We start from the raw sequence: 19891 nt of genomic DNA, 5'->3' as shown, positions 1-19891 counted from the left end.
CGCCAGTCACTCTAGCCCCTGAAGGCTCAGGTCTTCATCCCCAGCCTTAGATTTGGGCTGAGAACACAGCCTTGTGGGTGGGACCTCTGCAGTTACAAGTGACTTCTTTGCCTCCACCTTCCACCACCCGTTTTCCTGCACTGCAGACTTGCCCTTCCAAGGCCCACTTCCCAGCGTTGGGGCTCTCACCCTAGCAGGAAACGCTTCCTCGTGCTTTACCAAACCAGAGAAAAGAAGCAGGATGGGGTTGGGGGCGCTCAGCCAGGGCTCCAGCGCTCACCTGACACGGGACCCTCACCCGGGCCCCGAGCAGAGCTGGCCCTGTGGGGCTGGGACGACTCGAACTGCTGCTCTGTGTCCCCCCGTAACTGGACTCGGCCTTGCCGTGCCTCCCTCCTCAGGGCCTCCCTCTTCAGGCCTGCGGTCTGGCTGCCCGGCCTCCTGACGGCCCTGAGAACCAGGTGTCGGGCTGCCTGGCCCCGGCCTTTGCGGTTCCTGCATCAGGAGGCTTCCGAGCCCCTTCAGAGTGTGAGCATCCTCCTTGAGACACACGGATTCATCAGAACCAAACGCCACTCTCAGCAGGCACGGAGAGCAGGGGGAGGCGCTCACGTCCTGCATCGGGTCGTGGGTTGCAGGAGGGTGAGATGGCCCGGCCCTGGGTTCCGTGGGGCCCATTCAAGCCCTAGCCCGGGTGCCATTCCCAAGCCGGAAACTGTCCTCAAGCTCTGCGCTGGTTCAGTGTTTGTGCTTTTGCCTGATGGAACCCAAAATGCCAGGCCTCCACACTGAAGCCCGGAAAGTCTCCCTTCTGGCAGGTCTTCTCTGGACTCTGCCCTCTGGTGTCTCGGCACACTCTCCCAGCTGCTCCAGGCAGCCTGGAGTGGTGGGCTCGTTTCCAGGCCTTTATCCCTGGTGGAAGGAGAGCCCCAAGTCTTGGACTCATCTACTGAACACACGGGGGCCTTAAATGCAGCTGAACCCAGAAAGCGGGGGTCTGTGTGAGGTCCCTCAGAGTCCTGACGCTGTCCCCTTTTAGGACATAACAGTTCTTCCTGGCAGAAGCCCACACCGCCCCCCCCCCCCGGCCACCTGCTCCCTCCCCATTCAAGGCCCTTCATGGTGAGGGGGCAGGGGGAGCTTGTGACTTGGTGTCCCCACAGTCTCATGGTGCTGGAAGCAAGTCTAAGCCAAGAGGAGGGGACAGGCTATTTTGAGCTGGGGCCTCTCCTCTGCCCGTCCCACCCCCACCGGCTCCCAGAAGTGCTCCGGTACGGCAGTAGTAAAATAAACTGGCTTCTTTATCTTTTAAAATCGATAGTTTTGTTTTACTGTCCTCTCCCCGGGCCCTTCTATGACACAAGTTAAAATCTACTCCCAGGCTTCCTCGGAAAGGGAGCTCAAGTTCAAGAGCAGCAGGGAGGAGCCCAGGAAAGCCTGGAGCGGGAAGGGCCTTGGGGGGTGGCTAATGCCTGGGGTGGGGTGGAGGCAAGGAGGGGGCTGGACTACTTTGGGGGAAGGAGGCTGGGATGGGCCCCCCTGGGGGGCAGAGAAGAGCTGAAGGCTCACATGTTCTCCCCAAATCTGGCAGCAACAGGCCTGGCTCTTCATGAGCCACGAGGGAGTAGGCCAAGAATCCGAGGCATTGGGGGCATCTCAAGGCTCCAGGGTCATAGGGAGAAGAGCAATGGCCTGTTCTTAGGAGGGACCAAAGCAGCCCCCAGCACCCCGTTGAGACCAGAGTGGAGTGGGCAAAGCGAGCAGGCTGGAGGGCCTGGGCCTCCCTCCACCCCTCCACCCTTCCACTCCAGAGGAGGAGACGGCCTCTGCCACGGGATGCACACTGGCACCCGAAGAACCCCTCAGAAGTGCTGGATGTGGATGTGGACGAAGAGCGTGGCTGGCGACAGTGAGGCCCCGTCCTTGGAAAGCAGGTGGATGTGGCGGTACCCTGTGGGGAGCGTAGCCACGTGTCAGGCTCTCTGCCCCTCCCCCCCGCCAGCCAGCAGGGCCAGGACCGCGGGGGCGCAAACCACCTCCCACGCCTGGGCTCAGGGCAAGCTCTCAGAGGACACGCAAAGCCCAGGTGAATAGGGTCTTGGAGGCCCAGATCCCCCCCATCCCTCTCCGTCCCCGCCAACCTTGCTTCAGGCTGCTGAGAGGCAGTGTAAACTGGCCCACAAAGTCATTGGGGGAGGTGGTGTCGTAATCTTCCACCACGAACCGGACCAGCACCAGCTCTGGAGCCCGCAACTGGAACTGCAGGGTCTGCCCCCAGCGGGGGTTGAAGCCTAGGGCGGAGGCATGAGTCAGGAGCCAGCCGGCCCCCAGGCCCACGCTCCTGCCACCAGCACGCCCACCCACCGTTGTTGAGCACGTAGTTGGTCTCCTTTCGAGCACAGTCTGCGGGCACCCCATGGATCTCAACACGCACCAGGGGGTCCACGATGGAGTTTGGCTTCTCAGTGTTCAGCTTGGGCAGCTGCTGCGCCGTCAGCACCTGCAGGGGACGAAGGGGAGCTTCGCTCTGGCCCCTGCTCGGGCCCGCGGCTGCCTGTCCCCTCGGTTAGGGCAGGAAGCCCCTTGCCCTCAGCACTCACCCGGACCCTGCCCGCATGAGGAGCGAGAGTCAGACTGCCCTCACCCCAAGCCGTCCCCAGGCCTCCACCGTCTGGAACCAAAGGCTGGCGCCCTGCCGGCTAGGACCCCTCCGGAGCTAGCTGTGACCCCGGGGTACGGCCTGGTCCAGGCTGCTGACCTGGATGGTGAGAGTAGTTCTGGGGGGTCCAGGGCACTCGGGGTCAAAGGTTGTGTCGGGCTGCCGCAGGCGGGCGGGCTTCAGGATGTAGCCGCACCGCCCGTTGACGAGAAAGCGCCCGGCATTGAGGTCCATCTCGTAGCCTGGTGTCTGGAAGTTCAAGGCCACTGTGGACATAGCGGGGTCAGGGCAGGGGCTCTTAGTGTCCCTCCTCTCACCGCTCCATTTCGGGGTCTCACTGCCCACCCCCACCGGGGCTTAGGGGGTGCATCACGGCAGCCAAGGGACCCAGCCCCCATTGTCACCTACACTTTATCCCTGGTATAGGGTGGGGCTGGGCATAGGCCCAGGCCAGAGTGGCGTCCGAGGAAGCCTGCGGTCTCCATATCTGCGCTCAAGGGGACCGTATTCCCCTCCTTTGCTCCTTTGTTGGGGCTCAGCATCCCTCCAGAGCCCACTCCTGTCTGTTGATTCCGTGGGACTGCCAGGGGTGTGTGTGTGTGTGTGTGTGTGTGTGTGTGTGTGTGTGTGTGTGTGTGTGTGTGTGTGTGTGTGTGTGTGTGTCGGGGGGCACATGGGAGTAGAGATTTTGAACTTTTGTCTTCATAAAAAATGTGAGACTTTTACACTGTCAGGAAGAAATGAGTCTGATTTGTTTTCCCACCTAATTTCCTGACCATTATTTTAATCATTGTTATGACCAAGAAAACACCTCTTTCCACCTTCTGGAAAGCTGTCTGGCCCTACCCCTGCCCGGGGCTCTCATGGCTCCCTGGAGGCCGCCCCCCACGGCAGCGCCCTGCCCCCCGGTCCCTACTGCTGCCCCCACTCACCCAGCTGACAACCTGAGTTCCACATCTCCTGGGGGCTGTAGTTGGCCGAGTTCATCCGCAGCCCCAGTGGGTAGACGCGGGTCAGGTGGCGGGCATTGTGCCTGACGAAGCTGTTCCCTGAGGGAGAGTTGGGGCAGGACTCTGATGGCCCCTCACGCAGTGCCAGGGCCTGTAACTCCCTCTGTCCCAGCTGCAGGGACAAGCTGGGAACAGAGGCTGAACTCCCGCGGCCCCAGGTCCGCCTACCCCAGGGCTGAGAGGACCTCCCAGACAAGGCTACTGAAGCCCAGAGAGGGCCAAGGACCCCCTTCCACACCCCGGCCCTGCACCCCAGCCCCAACCCCCCCGCATCCTGCCCCCACCTCAATGCCTGGAACACGGGGCCCCAGGCTGACATCCGGCTCTAATCCCGCCTCCCCATGCACTCCTCCAGCAGCGCTGTGGGTCCTCCAGGCCTTCGTCCAACCTGCTCCTCCAGCCTGGAAGCCCCTCCCCTTCTTCACCTGGCCCCTTCCACCCCATCCTTTGGTCTGGGGTCCCGGCACGCCTCCCCTGCTCCAGAGTCCTTCCCTGACCTCACGCCCTCTGCCCGGCTCCCCCTGTCCCTGCCACAGCCCCCTGGTCACCCTGCACCGGCACTCCCACCCATGTCTGGCGCTGACACTAGGCTTGAGTCCGGCGAAGGCAGGCAGCAGCCTCCCTCCTCCCTGGACCCTCTTCCTTCCACCCATGCCGGCCCGGTGCCGGGCAGGTGCCAGGCGCTCATTCCCTGAGCCCCGAACTGGGGACCTCCTGACCCCCTCACTGGCGCTGAAGTCCTCTTAAGTCTCCTTTCCAGACCAACTTCAGGACTGCCCCCCCCCACCCCGCGCCACCAGGAGCCTGCCGGCCTCCACGGCGCCTCCGGCCCCCAGACAACCGATGTCCCAGCTCCTACCTGCCTCTCGGATGAGCTTCTTGGCCTTGCGCTCGTTGAGGGAGCTGACCTGGCAGGGCTGGGGCGGCACCCGGTTGGGGCGCAGGGTCTGCAGGCGGGTGGCACAGCAGTACACGGCCAGGGCCGACAGCTCGGGGGAGATCTGCTTGGCCTGGGAGATGAGCCTCAGAGGGGGTCTACCGGCTCCTGCGCCTCTGTCCTCCTGGCTCCCCCTCCCCTCCCCAAGCAGCTGCTCCCTGCCCCAGCCGGGCGCCCGCCGTCCCACTCACCCGCCGCCTCTGTTCTGCGGCCTCCGCCTCCTCTTCTTCCTCTTCCTCTTCCTCCTCCTGGTCGGACAGCATTCGACCATCCTCGCCGCGAGCGGCTGACAGCTTCTTCCCCTTCACCAGGACCCGGCCCTTCAGCTGCTGTAGGGACCCCACGTGGAGAGATTATGCCCTCTCGCCCATCAGTCACACAACCACCGCTACGTGAGGGGCTGACCCGGGGGCGCAGGAAAGGCCACACCAAGATGAGGGATGCTTCTAGCAGGAAAAAATGGGAAACAACACACAGAGCCACCAACAGGGGGACTGGCGAGGGAGGTCCCTCCTGACAAGAATACGACACGGTAGCCTTTCCAATGAATGACGCAGCTTGGGACCGGAAGAGAAGGAGCCCGCTTCCCAAAAGATCTCCCGTGACAAAAGTGACTGTAGAACATGTAATCCCATGAGCTTCCTTGTGTAACATTTGAAAGAGAGGACAGTTCTGCACTTAGGTATAGACGCACGGGAAAATTCTGGAAAGACGCACAAGAAACTTAAAGATGGTTACTTCCTGTGAAATAGAACGAGGGCAAACAAAAACCGCTTTTCATTGTATACACTTTTGTACAGCTCGATTTTTTTTAACCGTGTTTGTTTCATGCTAATAAAAAAATCAAATCACACACACACACACACACACACACACACACACACACACACAGGTGAATCAACATTCTCTGCATATTTGGATTGAGAGTAGGAGGAGAGTTTTCTTAAGGAGCCGGAAAAACACAAATGTCCCGAGGAGGCAGATAAAATGTTCTGGCGTTTGGGAGGAAGAACCACCCCAGGCCAGAGAGCTAGGGAATTTCCTCAGATCACAGGAAGGGGTTGTTTACGCTGAGCGAAAATTCCAAGCAGGTGGCGCTCGGCTGGGAAGGGAGCTTCAGGTAGAGAGCACGCGCCACTCTAGGCCTCGGAGGTGGCCGTGGCTGAGGTTGCAGGGACTCTCTAGGCAGGGCAGCGAAGTGGGGTGGGGGGGGCACGGAAGGCCCTGAATAGGGCAGGGTGGGTCTAGTCAAGACTGGCGGGTAGGAGAGTGACGAGACCGTGGGGTGGCAGATGTCAGAGGAACTCGGGGAGGTTGAGGCAGAGAGAGGTGTGGGGTCTCGACCTGCGGAGGTGGCATCGCGGGGGTGGATGGTGGACCACAGCCGGGTCCTCCCCCACCCGGGCTGAGAGTCCGGGGGCATTCATTACCTCTGGGGATGGCAGTTCTTCCAGGTTCTGGGCATCCAGCGCTTCTGTCACCAGCGCGTCTCCCAGGATGGTGCGAAGGTGGTGGGCCATGACAGCCTGCTGCTCCAGCCCACAGTGGTTCTCCAGGGACAGGATGACAGGGTATGGCGACAGCTGGGGGGGAGGGGCAGCAACTCAGAGCCACCTCCCCCTCCCCCTCCCAGGACCCCCATTACACCTGGCCCCCAACCCCCTTCAGGACAGGCAGGCAAAGGCATTCTGGGGGGGCTGAGTAGGTGGAACGGGGCCAGTGTGTTTTTGGGGGGACAGAGGTCAGATCTGGGGTCTCAGGGAAAGGGTGGAATGTCTGGGAAGCTGAGGGCAGCTGCAGGAGTGGTTTTGTTGTATAAATGCCCTTTATATGTTAATGACATTGGCCATGTTGTTTATGTTACACACTCCCCCCAGCCCATAATTTTTTAAAGGTTATTTATTTAGGGCGCCTGGGTGGCTCAGATGGTTAAGCGTCTGCCTTCGGCTCAGGTCATGATCCCGGGGTCCTGGGATCGAGTCCCGCATCAGGCTCCCTACTCCTTGGGAGCCTGCTTCTCCCTCTGCCTCTCTCTCTCTGTCTCTCTCTGTCTCTCATGAATAAATAAATAAAATCTTTAAAAAAAAAAGCTTATTTATTTATTTTTTTTTTAGTAATCTCTACACCCAGTGTGTGGCTCGAACTCACGACTCCAAGATCAAGAGTCGCACACTCTCCTGACTGAGCCAGCCTGGTGCCCCCAAGCCCACCAATTTTTGAGGGTAAGATTTGCGTATAGCTTGACAGAAGTCGCAATTTTATGCAGACTTCTCTTTCATGGCTTTCTCCTTGGGAGTCATGATTAAAATGTCCTTCCCTACCCGCAAGGTTTTCTTCTGGACATTTTGTGATTTTACTGCAATTACTAAACATCAGGGTAGAGGAAGGGAGCCTCTCACTCAGCTTTCTTCTACCCCTTTGGCCAGTTGTCCCAGCAGCACTTGGTGAGTGAGCGATTCTCTGGGCAGGGCGGTTTCTTCTGGAAGGACAGAGGACGCTGGGGTCACTGGGGAGGCTCTGGGGCTGGGCATGGGGGTCCTGGGAGCTCACAGTGAAGGCGTGGTCGCGCACGGTCTGGACCACGTCTCGGAAGAGGATCTTGGAAGTGAGGGTGTGGCCGTGATAGATGATGGGTTCCCCTCCTGGCCCCTCCCAGCAGTCCAGCTCCACACAGCGACATCCCTGGGCAAAAGCCCTGCGGATAGACAGATGGGTGGCGGAGGGGTCATGCGGGAGCCCCGGAACAGAGCAATGGCCAGGCTGAGCCAGGTTGCCGCCCCACCCCGCTCATAAAGCCCACAGTAAGATTTGAGCCCCATGGCATTCCCAAGCTGGGTTCCCAGATGTGTTCACCCCAACCATCCCCCGCTAGGGTACCTGACATAGGCCTCGGTGCTGCTGAGCCCCCCGATCTGAGAGTCGGTCAGATAGGTGTTGTGTGAGGAGGAGATGAAGTAGTGGGAGAGGGGCTGGTCCATGTCCTGGAACACGCATGTGTGGGCCGGGTCCAGAGCAGCCCCTTCGGGTGACAACAGGTACATCATGAAGCCATCCAGTGTCATCAGCTCATGCTGCTTGGCTGCAGGACAGGCAGAAGAGAGTGTCAGGCCACCGGGAGGATCCCCATGTCTGGCCCCACAGGCCCCCAAAGCTCACTCAGCTTAGTAATAATGAGCACCTAGCTACTGACTGGACTCTACATAAGTTAGGCCATTTAGGCTTTTTTTTTTTTTAAGATTTTATTTATTTATTTGACAGAGAGACAGCGAGAGAGGGAACACAAGCAGGGGGCGTGGGAGAGGGAGAAGCAGGCTTCCTGCCGAGCAGGGAGCCCCATTGGGGGCTCGATCCTGGGACTCCAGGATCATGACCTGAGCCGAAGGCAGACGCTTAACAACTGAGCCACCCAGGCGCCCCGCCATTTAGTTTGTTTAAAGTAATCTCTACACCCAACGTGGGGTTCGAACTCATGACCCCAAGATCAAGAATCGCACGCTCTATCACCTGAGCCAGCCAGGCGCCCCCATAAGTCATGCCATTTAATCTTCAGCCAAACCCTATGAGGCAGGTGCACTACTAAATCCATGTCACAGATGTGGCGGCTGAGTCTCCGAGAGGCAAGGTAACCTGCCCAAGATGGCCCCCACAGCCAATAATCGTAGAGCCCACTTAGCTAGAAGCCCCCGGACCTGTCAGATGCTGAGACAGGGCCGTGTTGACCCTAACCCGTCTATCAGACCCCGACCTGTCTCGTTGAGCTCATAGGTGTGGATGAGCTTCTGGGCATGGGCCAGGGTGGCGGTATCCTCGCCCTGGTCCTTCAGGAACTCCAGCAGCTCCGGGGCGCTCAGCACACGGTCCTCGCCCGAGTACTGATGGAAGATGTCCTCCAGCTCGGGCCGTTTCAGCAACCGCCGCAGAAACTCCTCAATCTCAGCCCCCTCCAGCCGCTCATTGTTGGAGTGGTCGCACTCCTGGAAGGCAGGGCGCGGGGCAGCTCAAAGGGGGAGCACACCCTGGGAAAGCCGGCCCGCACCGACGGATCCGTCATCGACCATGCCGGGCAGCCGGGGGTCCCCCAGCCCCCAGGCAGAAAAACTGGGTGCTAGCGAGGAGGATCTGGGTGTCACACAAGCTCACACAGCTGGTACGCTGCAGGGCTGGGATTCTAAGGAAGGTCTCTTGGCTTTAGTGCCTGTCCCCCTGCACCATGACCTACCCTCCAAAATCAAGATATGGGAGGAAAAGCAGTGACCCCGGGGGCGGGACTGGCCATAATCCCTCCTCCTGTGTGTGTGCAGGGCCGTCCTTCCGTCCCCAAATCCACACCCAGGGTCAGTGAGCCACAAATAACTGAATCCCGTGGAGCTGTGGGCCCAGGTGGACCGGCGCCATGGCTCCCGTGTCTTGCCGTGTCTCAGGTGGGTCAGTCACCACCCACACGGGCGTCTGCCGTGTGCTCTGGCCCAGCCGCCGATGCCGAGTTCACCCCCGTGCACCCCCGTCAGTGCTCCCACGTGTGGGGTGTATCCGGTCACGCGGGGAGGCGCCCCGTGTGTCCTAGTGGAGGAGGGAGTGCACGGGAGCCCGGGAGCCGACTCCTGCCTGCACGCCCACGTGTAAGCCCTGCACGGTCACAGCTTTGCTGCTCACTCTGGGGCTGCGGGGGGGTCCTCCCCATCCCTGGGCTCTGCCTGAGGATGAGGAAAGCACGCCCATCCTGGCCCAGCGCCCTCAGGGGGGTGCAAAAGGCCAACTAGGCCCAGATGTGGCCTCTCCGCAGGGAGAGGCCGCTCTGTGCACAAAGGCTGGGGGCGCGGGACGCGGGTGCCTCAGAGGTGGGAGTGGGGGCAGGTGCCCACCTTGAAGAGGCGGTAGGCATACATGTCATTCATGTCCACGTTGACCATTCTGAGCAGGCTCTTGATCTCCTTGAAGCTCATCTTACTGTCCTGGTCCGAGTCAGCCCGGTGCAGGTAGGCGTGGATCCAGGTGTGGGCGCTCAGGAAATACCAGCGACAGCCTGGGCACCGCCGCCCCCCCACCCCACACAGGTGACTGCCAGGGACGCCCCCGCCGCCTGGGTCTAGGGGCTGTACTTCCCCTCTGCCCGCGGCCTCCACGGGGCGGAGACCGGGCTCCCCAGGGACCGGAGGCCGCGTGGTCACCCTCTGTTCTGAAGACCAGGGGCTCTGGCTCCGCCCGCGGGTCCCAGGGGACGGGTCCTCTCTCCCTGCCACCCTACCACCCGGGCAGGATATTGGTCGAGGCGCTCGCGCTGGCTCATGGCGTCGAGGCGCGCGCGCAGCTTGGCCAGGCCACGCACCCAGCGCTGCGCCTCCTCGGCCGTGGCCGCCGCCAGGTCCAAGTTCTTGCGGCGGCCCTTGAAGGCGATGGTGAGGCAGCGCGCCGGCGGGAAGGCGCCCCCGAAGCGCCGCAGGCCCTCGGACTGGTGGCCCTCGCGGACGGCCTCGATGTGCTGCACGAAGACTGCGGGGGGGGGGGCGGGGGAGGGACGGGGCACGCGCGGCCGTGTCAGGGCCGCTGTCCCCGGGGCCGCTGTCCCCACAGCCCGCCCCGCGCCCGCCGCCCCGGCTCACAGATGTGCTGCGACGGCGCGCGCGGGATGCGCCGCTGGAACCACACGCTCAGGCCGTCCTCCTGCAGCCGGTACAGCCGCTCCTTGTGCCACGTCCGCGAGCGGATCTTGCAGAGCCGGGAGCCCCGCAGCATGGCGCGCACGTCCTCGTCCTCCGTCAGGCCTGCGGGGGCGGGGGGGGCAGAGGCCGGAGGGCGTTGGGGGGGGGGCCCAGGCCTTGCCCCTCGCTCCCTCCACCTTCCTCCCAGCCTTGCGAGCCCTCACCGGCCACTCGTCCTCTCCTAGAGCGTAACACGTCCCCAGTACTGGATTTGGCCTTAGGCTCCTGAGCCCCCAAGGCCACGCTTGGTGTGTACCACCCAAGCCCCCCTGGGGGGGGAGAGCACCAGTACCTCCTGTCTCGGTCAAGCAACTGCCTCCAGAGGCCCTTAGAGCAAAGCAGTCCCTCAGGTGGCGCCTGGGACTTGGGCCTCCCTAAAGGTCACCCTCTGCCACTCCCTTCCATCCCGGTCTTCAGACTTCAAGACCAGAGTCTGCCACCAACAGCCTTTTCCCTTGAGGCGAAACCCTGACATCAAGAAGGTATCTCACTATCTAACCTAAATCTCTCTTGCTGCAATCCAAGCTCCTCGCCTCTGCGTTCCCCAAGACAAGGGAGGACAGCAGAGGCCACTTGGGCTCCAGGGTCACAGGCCAAGGACTGCAGGACCAGCCCTGCCAAGGCCAGCCGGGGGCTGATGTCCAGGTGTCCTCTTTGTGTCCCGCTGAAAGCGAGGTCTCCGGTGACACTGAGCCCGCCCCCGTGCCCGGCCATTGTCACAATCCCACCTCACCCCACCTGTGCTCTCCGCAGTGTCCACCTTCCTCAGTGAGAAGAAATGCTCACAAAACATCTACCGCATGCCAGGCCCTACTCATGAATTCACACACGAGAAAACGAGTACAGAGAAGCTTAAGGAACTTGCCAGAATGCCAATGGCTACAAAGTGGTGGAAGCAGGCTTCAAACCCTGGAGGTCAGGCTCCAGCACATTTACCCGTGGCCACTACACTGAACTCTGTCCCTTGTCCTTGCTATCGTGGTGGGGGTGGGGGTGGTGCAGAATTTAAATTCAGGGGCCCGGGGAGGCAAATCCCAACCCTGGCACTTCTGAGTTACACAGCCTTGGTGACAGGAACCCGTGACTGCTCTGGGCCCTGTGTTCGCCATGCACGCTGTGAAGCCGGCAGGAGCACCCGCGGCAAAGTCGGAACTTCAGGGAAGACCCCGCCCGTCCTGGGGGTGCCACGTCCTGCTCTCGTTTGTCGAGTTACAGGTCAGTACCAAAGGTTTACGAGCCAGAAAGAGTGGGAACCCGGCAAACTGGAGGGTCCATGCCCTTTGGAAGGAGGAGCGCAGCTAGGAGTGGATGAGGGCCCAGAGTTTCCAGAGAACAGGAAGCTGGAGTTGTATGTGAAGCCTCCGGACTTTTCAACGTTGGCAACTAAATCAAATTGAAACAAAAACCCCCTAAAACACCACTGTGTGAGCCAAATGAAACAGGACAGTGGGTGTCTCTTCCTCCCTTTATTTTAACAAGCCCCCAGTACTGGGTTTGACGTTAGGCCTTTGGGGCCCCAAGGCCCCTGTTTGTTGTGAACTCTGACCTCTGAAACCAAGCCGAAGTCCCTGGGCCTTCTCTCACTCTCTCTGGGGGCCTTTGTAGGATCCTTCTTGTCTCTCTTCCTCACACAGGACTCCTTCAAGGACCAGCTCACACACCATCTCCTCCAGGAAGCCTTCCTTGATTTGTCCTCAAATGGGCATTCTCCCTCCCTGATCACCAACAGCACTTTCTAATTTAACTAAAACATCCCACCCAAATTGTAATTTCAGCAAACTTTAATAAACCCAAGGACAGGGACAAAGTCTTATATCCACACCTCAGTGCTCATCCCAGAGCCAGGTTCACAGCCAGGGTTTTCTGAAAGGGGAGGACGAGCCATGTCGGCAGATGTACCGACAACTCGGGAACTAAGTGCATTCCACCCCCAGCGCTACCTTATCTGTCCTTTCCTTGGGGGTCAGGGTTTCTGAACCCAGGCTGTGATCGGAATCACCTGGAGGAGTGATTCCAATCACAGCACAGACGTTCTTGTCTGGCAGGTGTGGGTTGGGACTTGGGTATCGATGTTTAAAAATCTCCCCTGTGACTTTGAGGGTGACTGTGATTGAAAATCAGGGCCTCAGGGCCAGGAGGAGAAACCTGCCATCCAGAGGAGCCTATGGTCCCCCTGGAGGCTAGCCTGTGGCTTTAATGGCTCCAAAGGGTCTCTCAGGATTCAGACCGGCCTCCTGGGTCAGTGCCCATTCAGTGCCCCCTAGCTAGGAAGGGGAGGTGGAACCCTCCTCTTTCCAGACAAAGAGCTAGAACGTGGCACACACCAGGCCAAGAGACTCACCAGACCCTCAGCCCTCCGCACTCACATCTGGGCAACTTCTGAATTTCCTCAGCCTGAGAAGCAATGGGTTGGGGGGCAGGACATTTGGGAAACCTGTAGTGCGGCCACAACTGAGCACAGCCCTCCTCTACCTCCTCAGCTGTGGGAAAGGAACTCCCTGTTCCCGTGACAACCAGGCAGAGCCTGGGGCCACCTCCCCTGACCCTGCCAGCCCTCAGATGCCAAGCCCATAGTTGGGGAGGGTGCGGGGAGAAGGGGGGCTAGTGAATGACTAAGGCCGGAAATGGAGGTGAGTCACCGAGGGCCTGCTTTGTCCAGAGGATTCTGCAAACAGGACATCGAGACAGGGAGCCTGAACTTCTGATCAGCCCTCCGCTGGAATAGGTTCCCATGTTGAGGGGGCCCCTGCCCCTGGCCCTCATCCTCAGCTCCCCAGGAGCCTGTTGGGGGAAAGGGTGACATCCCAGTCTGCCCGCCCAGCTGGCACTGGCCTCTGGATCTCCCTGCTTCTCGGACCACATTGCCTCCCAAACACGTATCCATTGGAAAAGCCAGAGTTCAATGCCAGGCTGAGCCAGGTGCTGAGTCCCTGCCTGGGCAGGTGACACTATTTCCCCATTGCTTCAGCTTCTGAGCCCTGGGGTAGCGAAGGGATTGCGGTTCCAGACAGGAAGGGCAGGATCAACAGAGGTAAGGGGGTGAGGCCAGGAGGAGGGCCCAGGCCTTAGGCAGTGGTGCTGGGAGGCACCTGGCTCTCTGCCCAGGCACCCAGTCAACATTTATAGGTCCCGCCAGGGCCCAAACCCACAGATGCTTCCTCAACCTCATTCCTACCTGCTTGGAGCAGGTGTACAAGTTTCCTGCCTCCTGTGCTTCCAGTGGGTTATCTATCTAAACATCCCAGCCTTGAACGTGGAGCTGGGCTGGGCCAGTGCCATGGCCACCTTGACTGAACAGAGGGGGAACAATCATGAAACAGCAGCAGTAAAAATGATGAACAATAGGCAAAAGATAGAAACCACCCAAATGTCCATCAACAGATGAATGGAGAAGCAAAAGCGGGTACAGACATACCGTGGAATATTATTCAGCCGTAAAGAGGAGGGACATCTGGTCTAGTCTACATGGATGAACCTTGACAGCATTATGCTAAGTGAAATAAGCCAGTCATAAAAGGATAGATAATTGTATGATTCCATTTATATGCGGCGTCTATAGTCAAATTCATCGGGACCAATTATATGTCCCATACACCTCAATAAAAAAAATTCAGGGACAGAATATAATTAGAAGTTACCAGGGCCTACGGGAAGGGAGGAAGGGGGAAATTACTGGTTAATGGCTACAGAGGGGTTTTTGTTTGTTTAGGGTAATGGAAAAGTTTTGGAACTAGCACAACATTATGAATGCCTAACACTGTGCGTGTAATTAATGCCACTCAATTAGCCACTTCTAAATGGTGAAAATGGTCAATTTTATGATATATATATATTTTTTACCACGACTTAAAAAATTAGTAACGTAATAGGCCAGAAACCACTGTATGCTTTAAATGGGTGAACTGTATGATATGTGAACTCATATCTCAGTAAAGCTATTCAAGAGGTACAGAGCAGCTAACGTATCCAGGGTCCCGAGTCTGTAGGTGGTGGATCCAGAATGCATTGAGAGTTGGGGGTGCCTTAACCTCGAATGAGCTAACGCGCAGGTGCGCTCAGTTTAGGGCCTGGCCCGCAGTGGGCACTCACTAAATCATAATAAAGTGAGGCGGGGGCCGGGGGGGGGGGAGGAGGGGGCGCAGGTACTCCCGCACATCTGTCCTCCCCCGTCTCATGGTCTCCAGCTGCGCCCTTCTTCAGCCCAGTTCAGTGTTGTCAGCTGGGGCTCAGACACCTTCTCTGGGCCAACTGCTTATCTCAGCCCCCAGAGACGGGCCAGGGGGAGGTGAGGAATGGACAGCCCGGTTTCCCGACTATCACCTTCAGCCTGGGCGGTTTGGTCTGTGTGTGGTCTGAGGCCTGAGCAGTTCTGTGTCAGTGGCCAAGGCCGGGGGCAGGAGGCTGTTTTCAGTGGCAGACCTGGAAGGGCCATGGGGAGGCCAGGTCCATCCCTGATCCTCAACCCACCCACCCCCCACCCCCGGCCCGTTTTCGTAGACGGGCCACTGGAATTATGAGAGGGCAAGCTGTGTGCGCCCACAATAGTGTGGGTCACCCAAGCCCAGGAAGGACGCAGGGGCCGTGGCCGTGCGGTGGTGGGCAGAGGCCAGAGCTGGCCATCGGTGGGGGTGAGGGTGTGCTATGGGGATACAGCGAGTGTAGACAAGAGGGGTAATACGTAGGCAGCAGGGCGTGAAAGTGGTAGGCCTCGAGCAAGGGGGGTGTGTAGGGGGGTGTGTGTGCATATAGGGTGTGTGCGCTGGTGTGTGAGCGTGCTCTGCACACTCAGGAAGGGCACCCGGGGCTCCAGCAGGAATGTGAGAATGCAGCGAATAGCAACAGCATACAGCTTCATGCCAAGTGGGGGAGGAGAGGAAGAGAAGCTTTTCCTAATGCTTCTGGGAGGGAACACACGATGGTGAGGGGTCCCAGACCTCTTCCCAGCCTAATTCTCTGGCCAGCAGGCAGCCCCAGCTCTTCAGGTACCAAGGCTGTCCCCCCGCCGGGACTGGCTGCCACACCCAGCGCCAGGGACCAGTGGAGCTCAGCGCCAGAGTCCATAACATTCCTGGGAGAGTCAACACAGTCAGAAAAGGCAGGCGGTGCCTCCCCTGTCCCTGGCCAGACACAGTGCCACCGACGGTGGCGGCACCCTTCCGGGCAGGGCCAGAACAGGCATGAAAGCCGATCTGGGGGGCAGAGGTCGTAGGAGGGGGCCTCCCCAGAGCCGAAGAAGGAGGAGAGGGGAGGGAGGCCACACGGCATGACAGGGCCAGCCCCCTAGTCCTGCCTGGCATGCCCCGGCTTAGCCAGCACGGCCGCCCAACTCTCCCTCCCACCAGGCCAGGCACCTGCCAGGACCCCCACCTGCCAACTCCACACACGGCAGCCCCACTCACCCTCCAGGAGACATCCTGGGCAGGCCATAGGGAGAGCCCTCTGGCCCCCGTGGCACTTGGTGGATGCGTGCGGGCCGGGAAAGAGAGGGAACGGGATTCTGCCCACTCAGAGCTCTGCTCACTGGGAGGATTAGCGGCAAGGGCGGAGCATGAGGGGCGCGGGCACAGACAGGGGCTCTGGGGAGATAGGGCTGTCAGATAAAATTCGGGATGCCCAGTTAAATTCACATTTCGGATAAACAACAAGTAATGTTTTAGTATGAGTTTGTCCCAAATGATCTGTTGTTTATTTGAAACTCACGTTTAACGGGGCATCCTGTATTTTATGTGGTAAGCCTATGAGGACACGTCTGGGGGCTGGCAGGGCCTCTGTTGGGGAGAGGAGTAGCGGGCCATGTCCAGGCACAGATCACTCACTCCCTCATTGTGATAGGAGTTTGGACCTGGGGCCAGACGCCTGGGTTCAAATCCTCTCTCAGCTCCTTCCCAGCGTTGAACTTCTCCGAATCTCAGTTTCTCATTTGTAAGATGAGGCTTATGGTACCACATAGCTCATACAATTGTGAGCATTAAAGGAGTTAATAGGTGAAAAGCCCTCGCTCAGTGTTATAAAGGTGTTAATTAGTATTCATTAATTCTGGCAATAAAGAGCCAACCTTGAAACCTAGGCTTTGGCGGCTGCCTCCTTAGCCATGTGGGCCTCGGGCTGGAGACTTCACCCCCGCCAGCTGATCTGCCCTGTGAGGCCTGCAGCAGCACCTTCTCCTCCGGGGTGCCGAGGATTAAGTAGGTTCCCGCCAGACGCAAGCTCAGCAAGCTCAGCAAGCTCAGCACTCCGTCTGGCTCCGCAGGTGCTCCCTGAGCTCCAGCTCTCTCCAGCTATTCCCTGGCTTCCTGGGGACAGCTAAGCCTGCAACCCCGGGGGGTGGGGGGGGTAGGAGGTGGTGTTCCTCCCTCCTTCGCATCATCCCAGTTCCCCCTCAAGATGACCCAAAAAGCCCTTTCTTTCCCTTTGGCCCCTCTGAACCTTTGACCTCCAAGCCACTCCCTGCTCTAGTCTCTTGACCTGAAATAAAATCTGTTGTCTGTTAGCCTAAGGGGTGTGGCCATGACCGTGACAGGGGGCAGCCCTGAGAGCCATCTGGGGAGGAGCCACGGCTGCTGTGGCGGTGGGAGCTCCCTGGGTGGTGGGCCTGGCCTTGATGGCCTGACAGGCAGGGCCCCAGGACACCTGGATTGTGTCTCCACCCTGTTCCTGGAGTCAGTGAGGCCTGGGGAAGGGGTATTCCCCAGAAACTGGACATTCCTTTCTCGGCAGTCACTCAGCAGGACAGGGCAGCGGTGGGAAGGGAGGACAGCCCGGGTGACATTCTGCCACCCACACAGGTCCTGACAATGTCACTAGGATGGGATGCCCCCGTGCAGCATTACTCATGCCGTGAGGCTGAGTCCTGGGCTCAGCTGTAATTACCTGTCTGCGAGTATCTCCTGCTACTAAACTGTGTGCTCCCCGAGGGCAAAGTACTGTGATATTCATCTCCGTGGCCCTAGCCCTTGGCACAGTGCCACGACACATGACAGGGCTAAGCAAACGTGTGTGGAATGAAGAAGCAGGTGGGTATGGGGGGGCAGCACCCCAGCCCTCCCACAGCATCCGCCACCTCTGCTTCTGCTTCTCTGGCCCCACACCAGCCCCGGATGTCTCGGTGACCAGCCCTGGATGTCTCGGTGACCAGCCCCGGATGTCTCGGTGGCACCTCAACTCCCCACAGCCATCCCCCTCTCCCCAAGACCCAGAGAATGACACTGCCACCCACCAGAGACACCTTTCAGATCCCACCAACTGCAGAGTCCAGCCCAGTCCACCTCCCAGGTGGTTCTAGAATGCAACTCGGTTGCTCCAGCCCAAGTCTGAGCCCCACCATAGCTTGACCAACCGATTCCTCAGTCTCCTTCCCATGGTTCTCTTTGATTCACCCCTGCCTTCGTCCTCAGCCTCCCTCCCATGGTTCTCTTCGATTCACCCCTGCCTTCATCCAATGTGCTTCTAGTCTGCCTGAGCCCTGCCTCCCTCCTCCTGCCTGAGACCTTCTGGGGCTCCTGCTGCCCCCAGGGCAAATCCATAACTCTATAAGGAGAGGCCTTGAGGATCTGGCCCCCACCTGCCTCTCCCCCACGCCTCGCTCCAGTCTCCCTCTGGCTCTGGGGTGCAGGCAGGGCCCTCGCCGGCTCCCCAGCAACTAATTTGTCCCCTCCCTTCCTAGTGTGGTTTCTTTGCCTCAATGTCTGACCTCCTTGCTGATGCCTCCACTCTCTAAAGGGCCAGAACTGTGTCTGTCTTATTTGTTGCTGAATCCCAGGACAGAGCATACTATAGGCACTCAATAGATGTCTGCCGAATGCATGAATGATTGGAGGGTAAGGCAGAGATCATGTGTCTTATGTCTCTGTAAGGAGAGTGCCAGGTTCAGTGCTCAGAACGTAGAGCTCAGTCAATTCAGATCGCATGAGTGACAGGAGGTAGAAGTAAGAACAAGGTGAGGGGCAGTGACAAAGAGAAGGCAAGACTGGCAATCGGTCCCCTGAATTCTGCCCCAAGATCCACACTGGTCTCCTGGGCAACCCTGCCCTGTTCCCCCAGCCCCACACCCACCTCTCCATCATTAACTATTTACCAACAGCAGTTCGAACACACCATTTCAGTTTCACTGTGCGTTTTCTACAACACTCGCACACATTCCCCACTCCCAGTTGGCCACACTTTGCCCAGGCTCTGAGCGGTCCCTTCGGCAGTGTGGCTGCGCACAGCCTCCATTTCAGCCCTTGCCCTTAACTAGCTGGGTGGCCACTGACAAATTCTTCGACTTCTCTGAGTCAGTTTCCTCATCTGTGAAATGGGAATTATACCAGGTACCTCTCGGGAGAGTGAGGAAGACTGGGTGATGCCACCTCTGTAACCACCCAGTGCAGCCGGACTCTGGGAGATGCCTAATGAGCCACACTGTACATTCCTTCCCTGCAGTCACTTCCCCCAAACCTGAGACTCTGCCTTTCTGACTCCAAGGACAGTATTCTCACCAGTTCGACCAGTCCTACCAGTGCCGCGTGGCTGCTGCAACCCCTGTGGGGGCTGCAGGGCTGGAGGGCTGGCTTGAGAGGCCGGCCTCTTCCCCAGTTCCCCTGCCCCGCTAAGGGCGGCCAAGAACCCAGGATGCCCCGGGGGCGCCCGCGGACCCTGGAAGGCACAGGGTGCTGGGGAGGCGGGTGAGGGACACCCCCAGACTGTCTCCCCCACTCTATGCACCAGGTACTCCGGGACCCCGATCCTCGCCCGGCGCCCAAACTCCCACTCCAGCACGCCCGGCGGGCGCCTCCTGGTGGGAAGCGAAGGCCACCGGCGCGCCTCGCTCGGCCCCGGAACGTCGGGTGACCGAAGCTGCGACCCCCCCAAGACGGAACGGTGCTGGCATTCCGACCCTCGCAGCCCGGGAAGCCCACGACGGCTCGCCCGCACACCCCCGCCGTCCCAGGCGGCCCCCCGGGGCAGTCCGCGCCCACCCCGCACGCCCCCGTCGGTCACTGACCCATCTTCTTCAGCGCCCGCAGCCCGGGCCTCTTGCTGCCGCCGTCCGGGGGCGCGAGAGCGACCGGCGTCGCGACCTGGGCCGGCACCGGGGGCTCCTCGGGCCGGCGGCGGCAGCTCCTCCAGCGGCCGCACAGCATGGCTCGGTGGGGGCCGGGGCCGGGCCGGGGGTCTGCGCGCGGGGCCAAGGCAGCTGGGACGCCGCTTCGGCCCGGCCCCGGCTCTGCGCGCGGTCCCGAGCGGAGAAACTTAGCGGCGCGGGGAGGGAGTAGGGGAGAGGTGGTGTCGGGAGCGGGGAGAGAGGGAGGGACAAGGTCGGGAGAAGGAGGGACGGGGGGGCGGGGCCGAGGACGGCGCCGGGGGAGGTGCGAGGCGGTGGCAGAGAGCGGGGGGCGGGGGGGGACCCCAGGCCGGGAGGTGTGTCCTCCGCGAGGTGTGGGAAGGGAAGGGGGCCGGCTCGCGTCCCCCCCCCCCGAGTCTCCGCGTCCGTCCGCCGCTCGCGAGTCCGCCTCCCGGTTCTTCAAGCGGTCCTCGGCTCCCGGCTCCACCGGTGACCCGAGCCTCTATTCGGGGGGTGGGGGGCCGGCGGAGGGGCAAGGATTGT

The 19891-nt window shown here is 60.0% G+C and overlaps 1 protein-coding gene across 1 annotated transcript; it reads right to left on the bottom strand.

Moving 5' to 3' along the window:
• Nucleotides 1-1326: 1326 nt before the first annotated feature.
• On the bottom strand, nucleotides 1327-19427 carry PLCD3 (phospholipase C delta 3). Its single transcript, XM_028092748.2, has 15 exons — nucleotides 19289-19427; nucleotides 10207-10368; nucleotides 9868-10096; nucleotides 9469-9598; nucleotides 8352-8580; nucleotides 7484-7685; nucleotides 7157-7301; nucleotides 6037-6189; nucleotides 4798-4935; nucleotides 4529-4679; nucleotides 3592-3708; nucleotides 2759-2925; nucleotides 2365-2500; nucleotides 2142-2291; nucleotides 1327-1951 (listed from the first exon to the last, which is right to left on the bottom strand). Exons 1-15 carry the CDS (start codon nucleotides 19425-19427, stop codon nucleotides 1863-1865), a joined length of 2337 nt encoding a protein of 778 aa, XP_027948549.2. The 3' UTR covers nucleotides 1327-1862.
• Between the last annotated feature and the right edge of the window lie 464 nt (nucleotides 19428-19891).

The sequence above is a fragment of the Eumetopias jubatus genome, unplaced genomic scaffold (genome assembly GCF_037043125.1).
Source record: "Eumetopias jubatus isolate StellerSeaLion01/CBP00866 unplaced genomic scaffold, mEumJub1_p1.0 scaffold_10, whole genome shotgun sequence".
Lineage (NCBI taxonomy): Eukaryota > Metazoa > Chordata > Mammalia > Carnivora > Otariidae > Eumetopias > Eumetopias jubatus.
The sequence above is the reverse complement of the archived record's forward strand: the minus strand, read 5'-3'. Positions and strand labels throughout refer to the sequence as shown.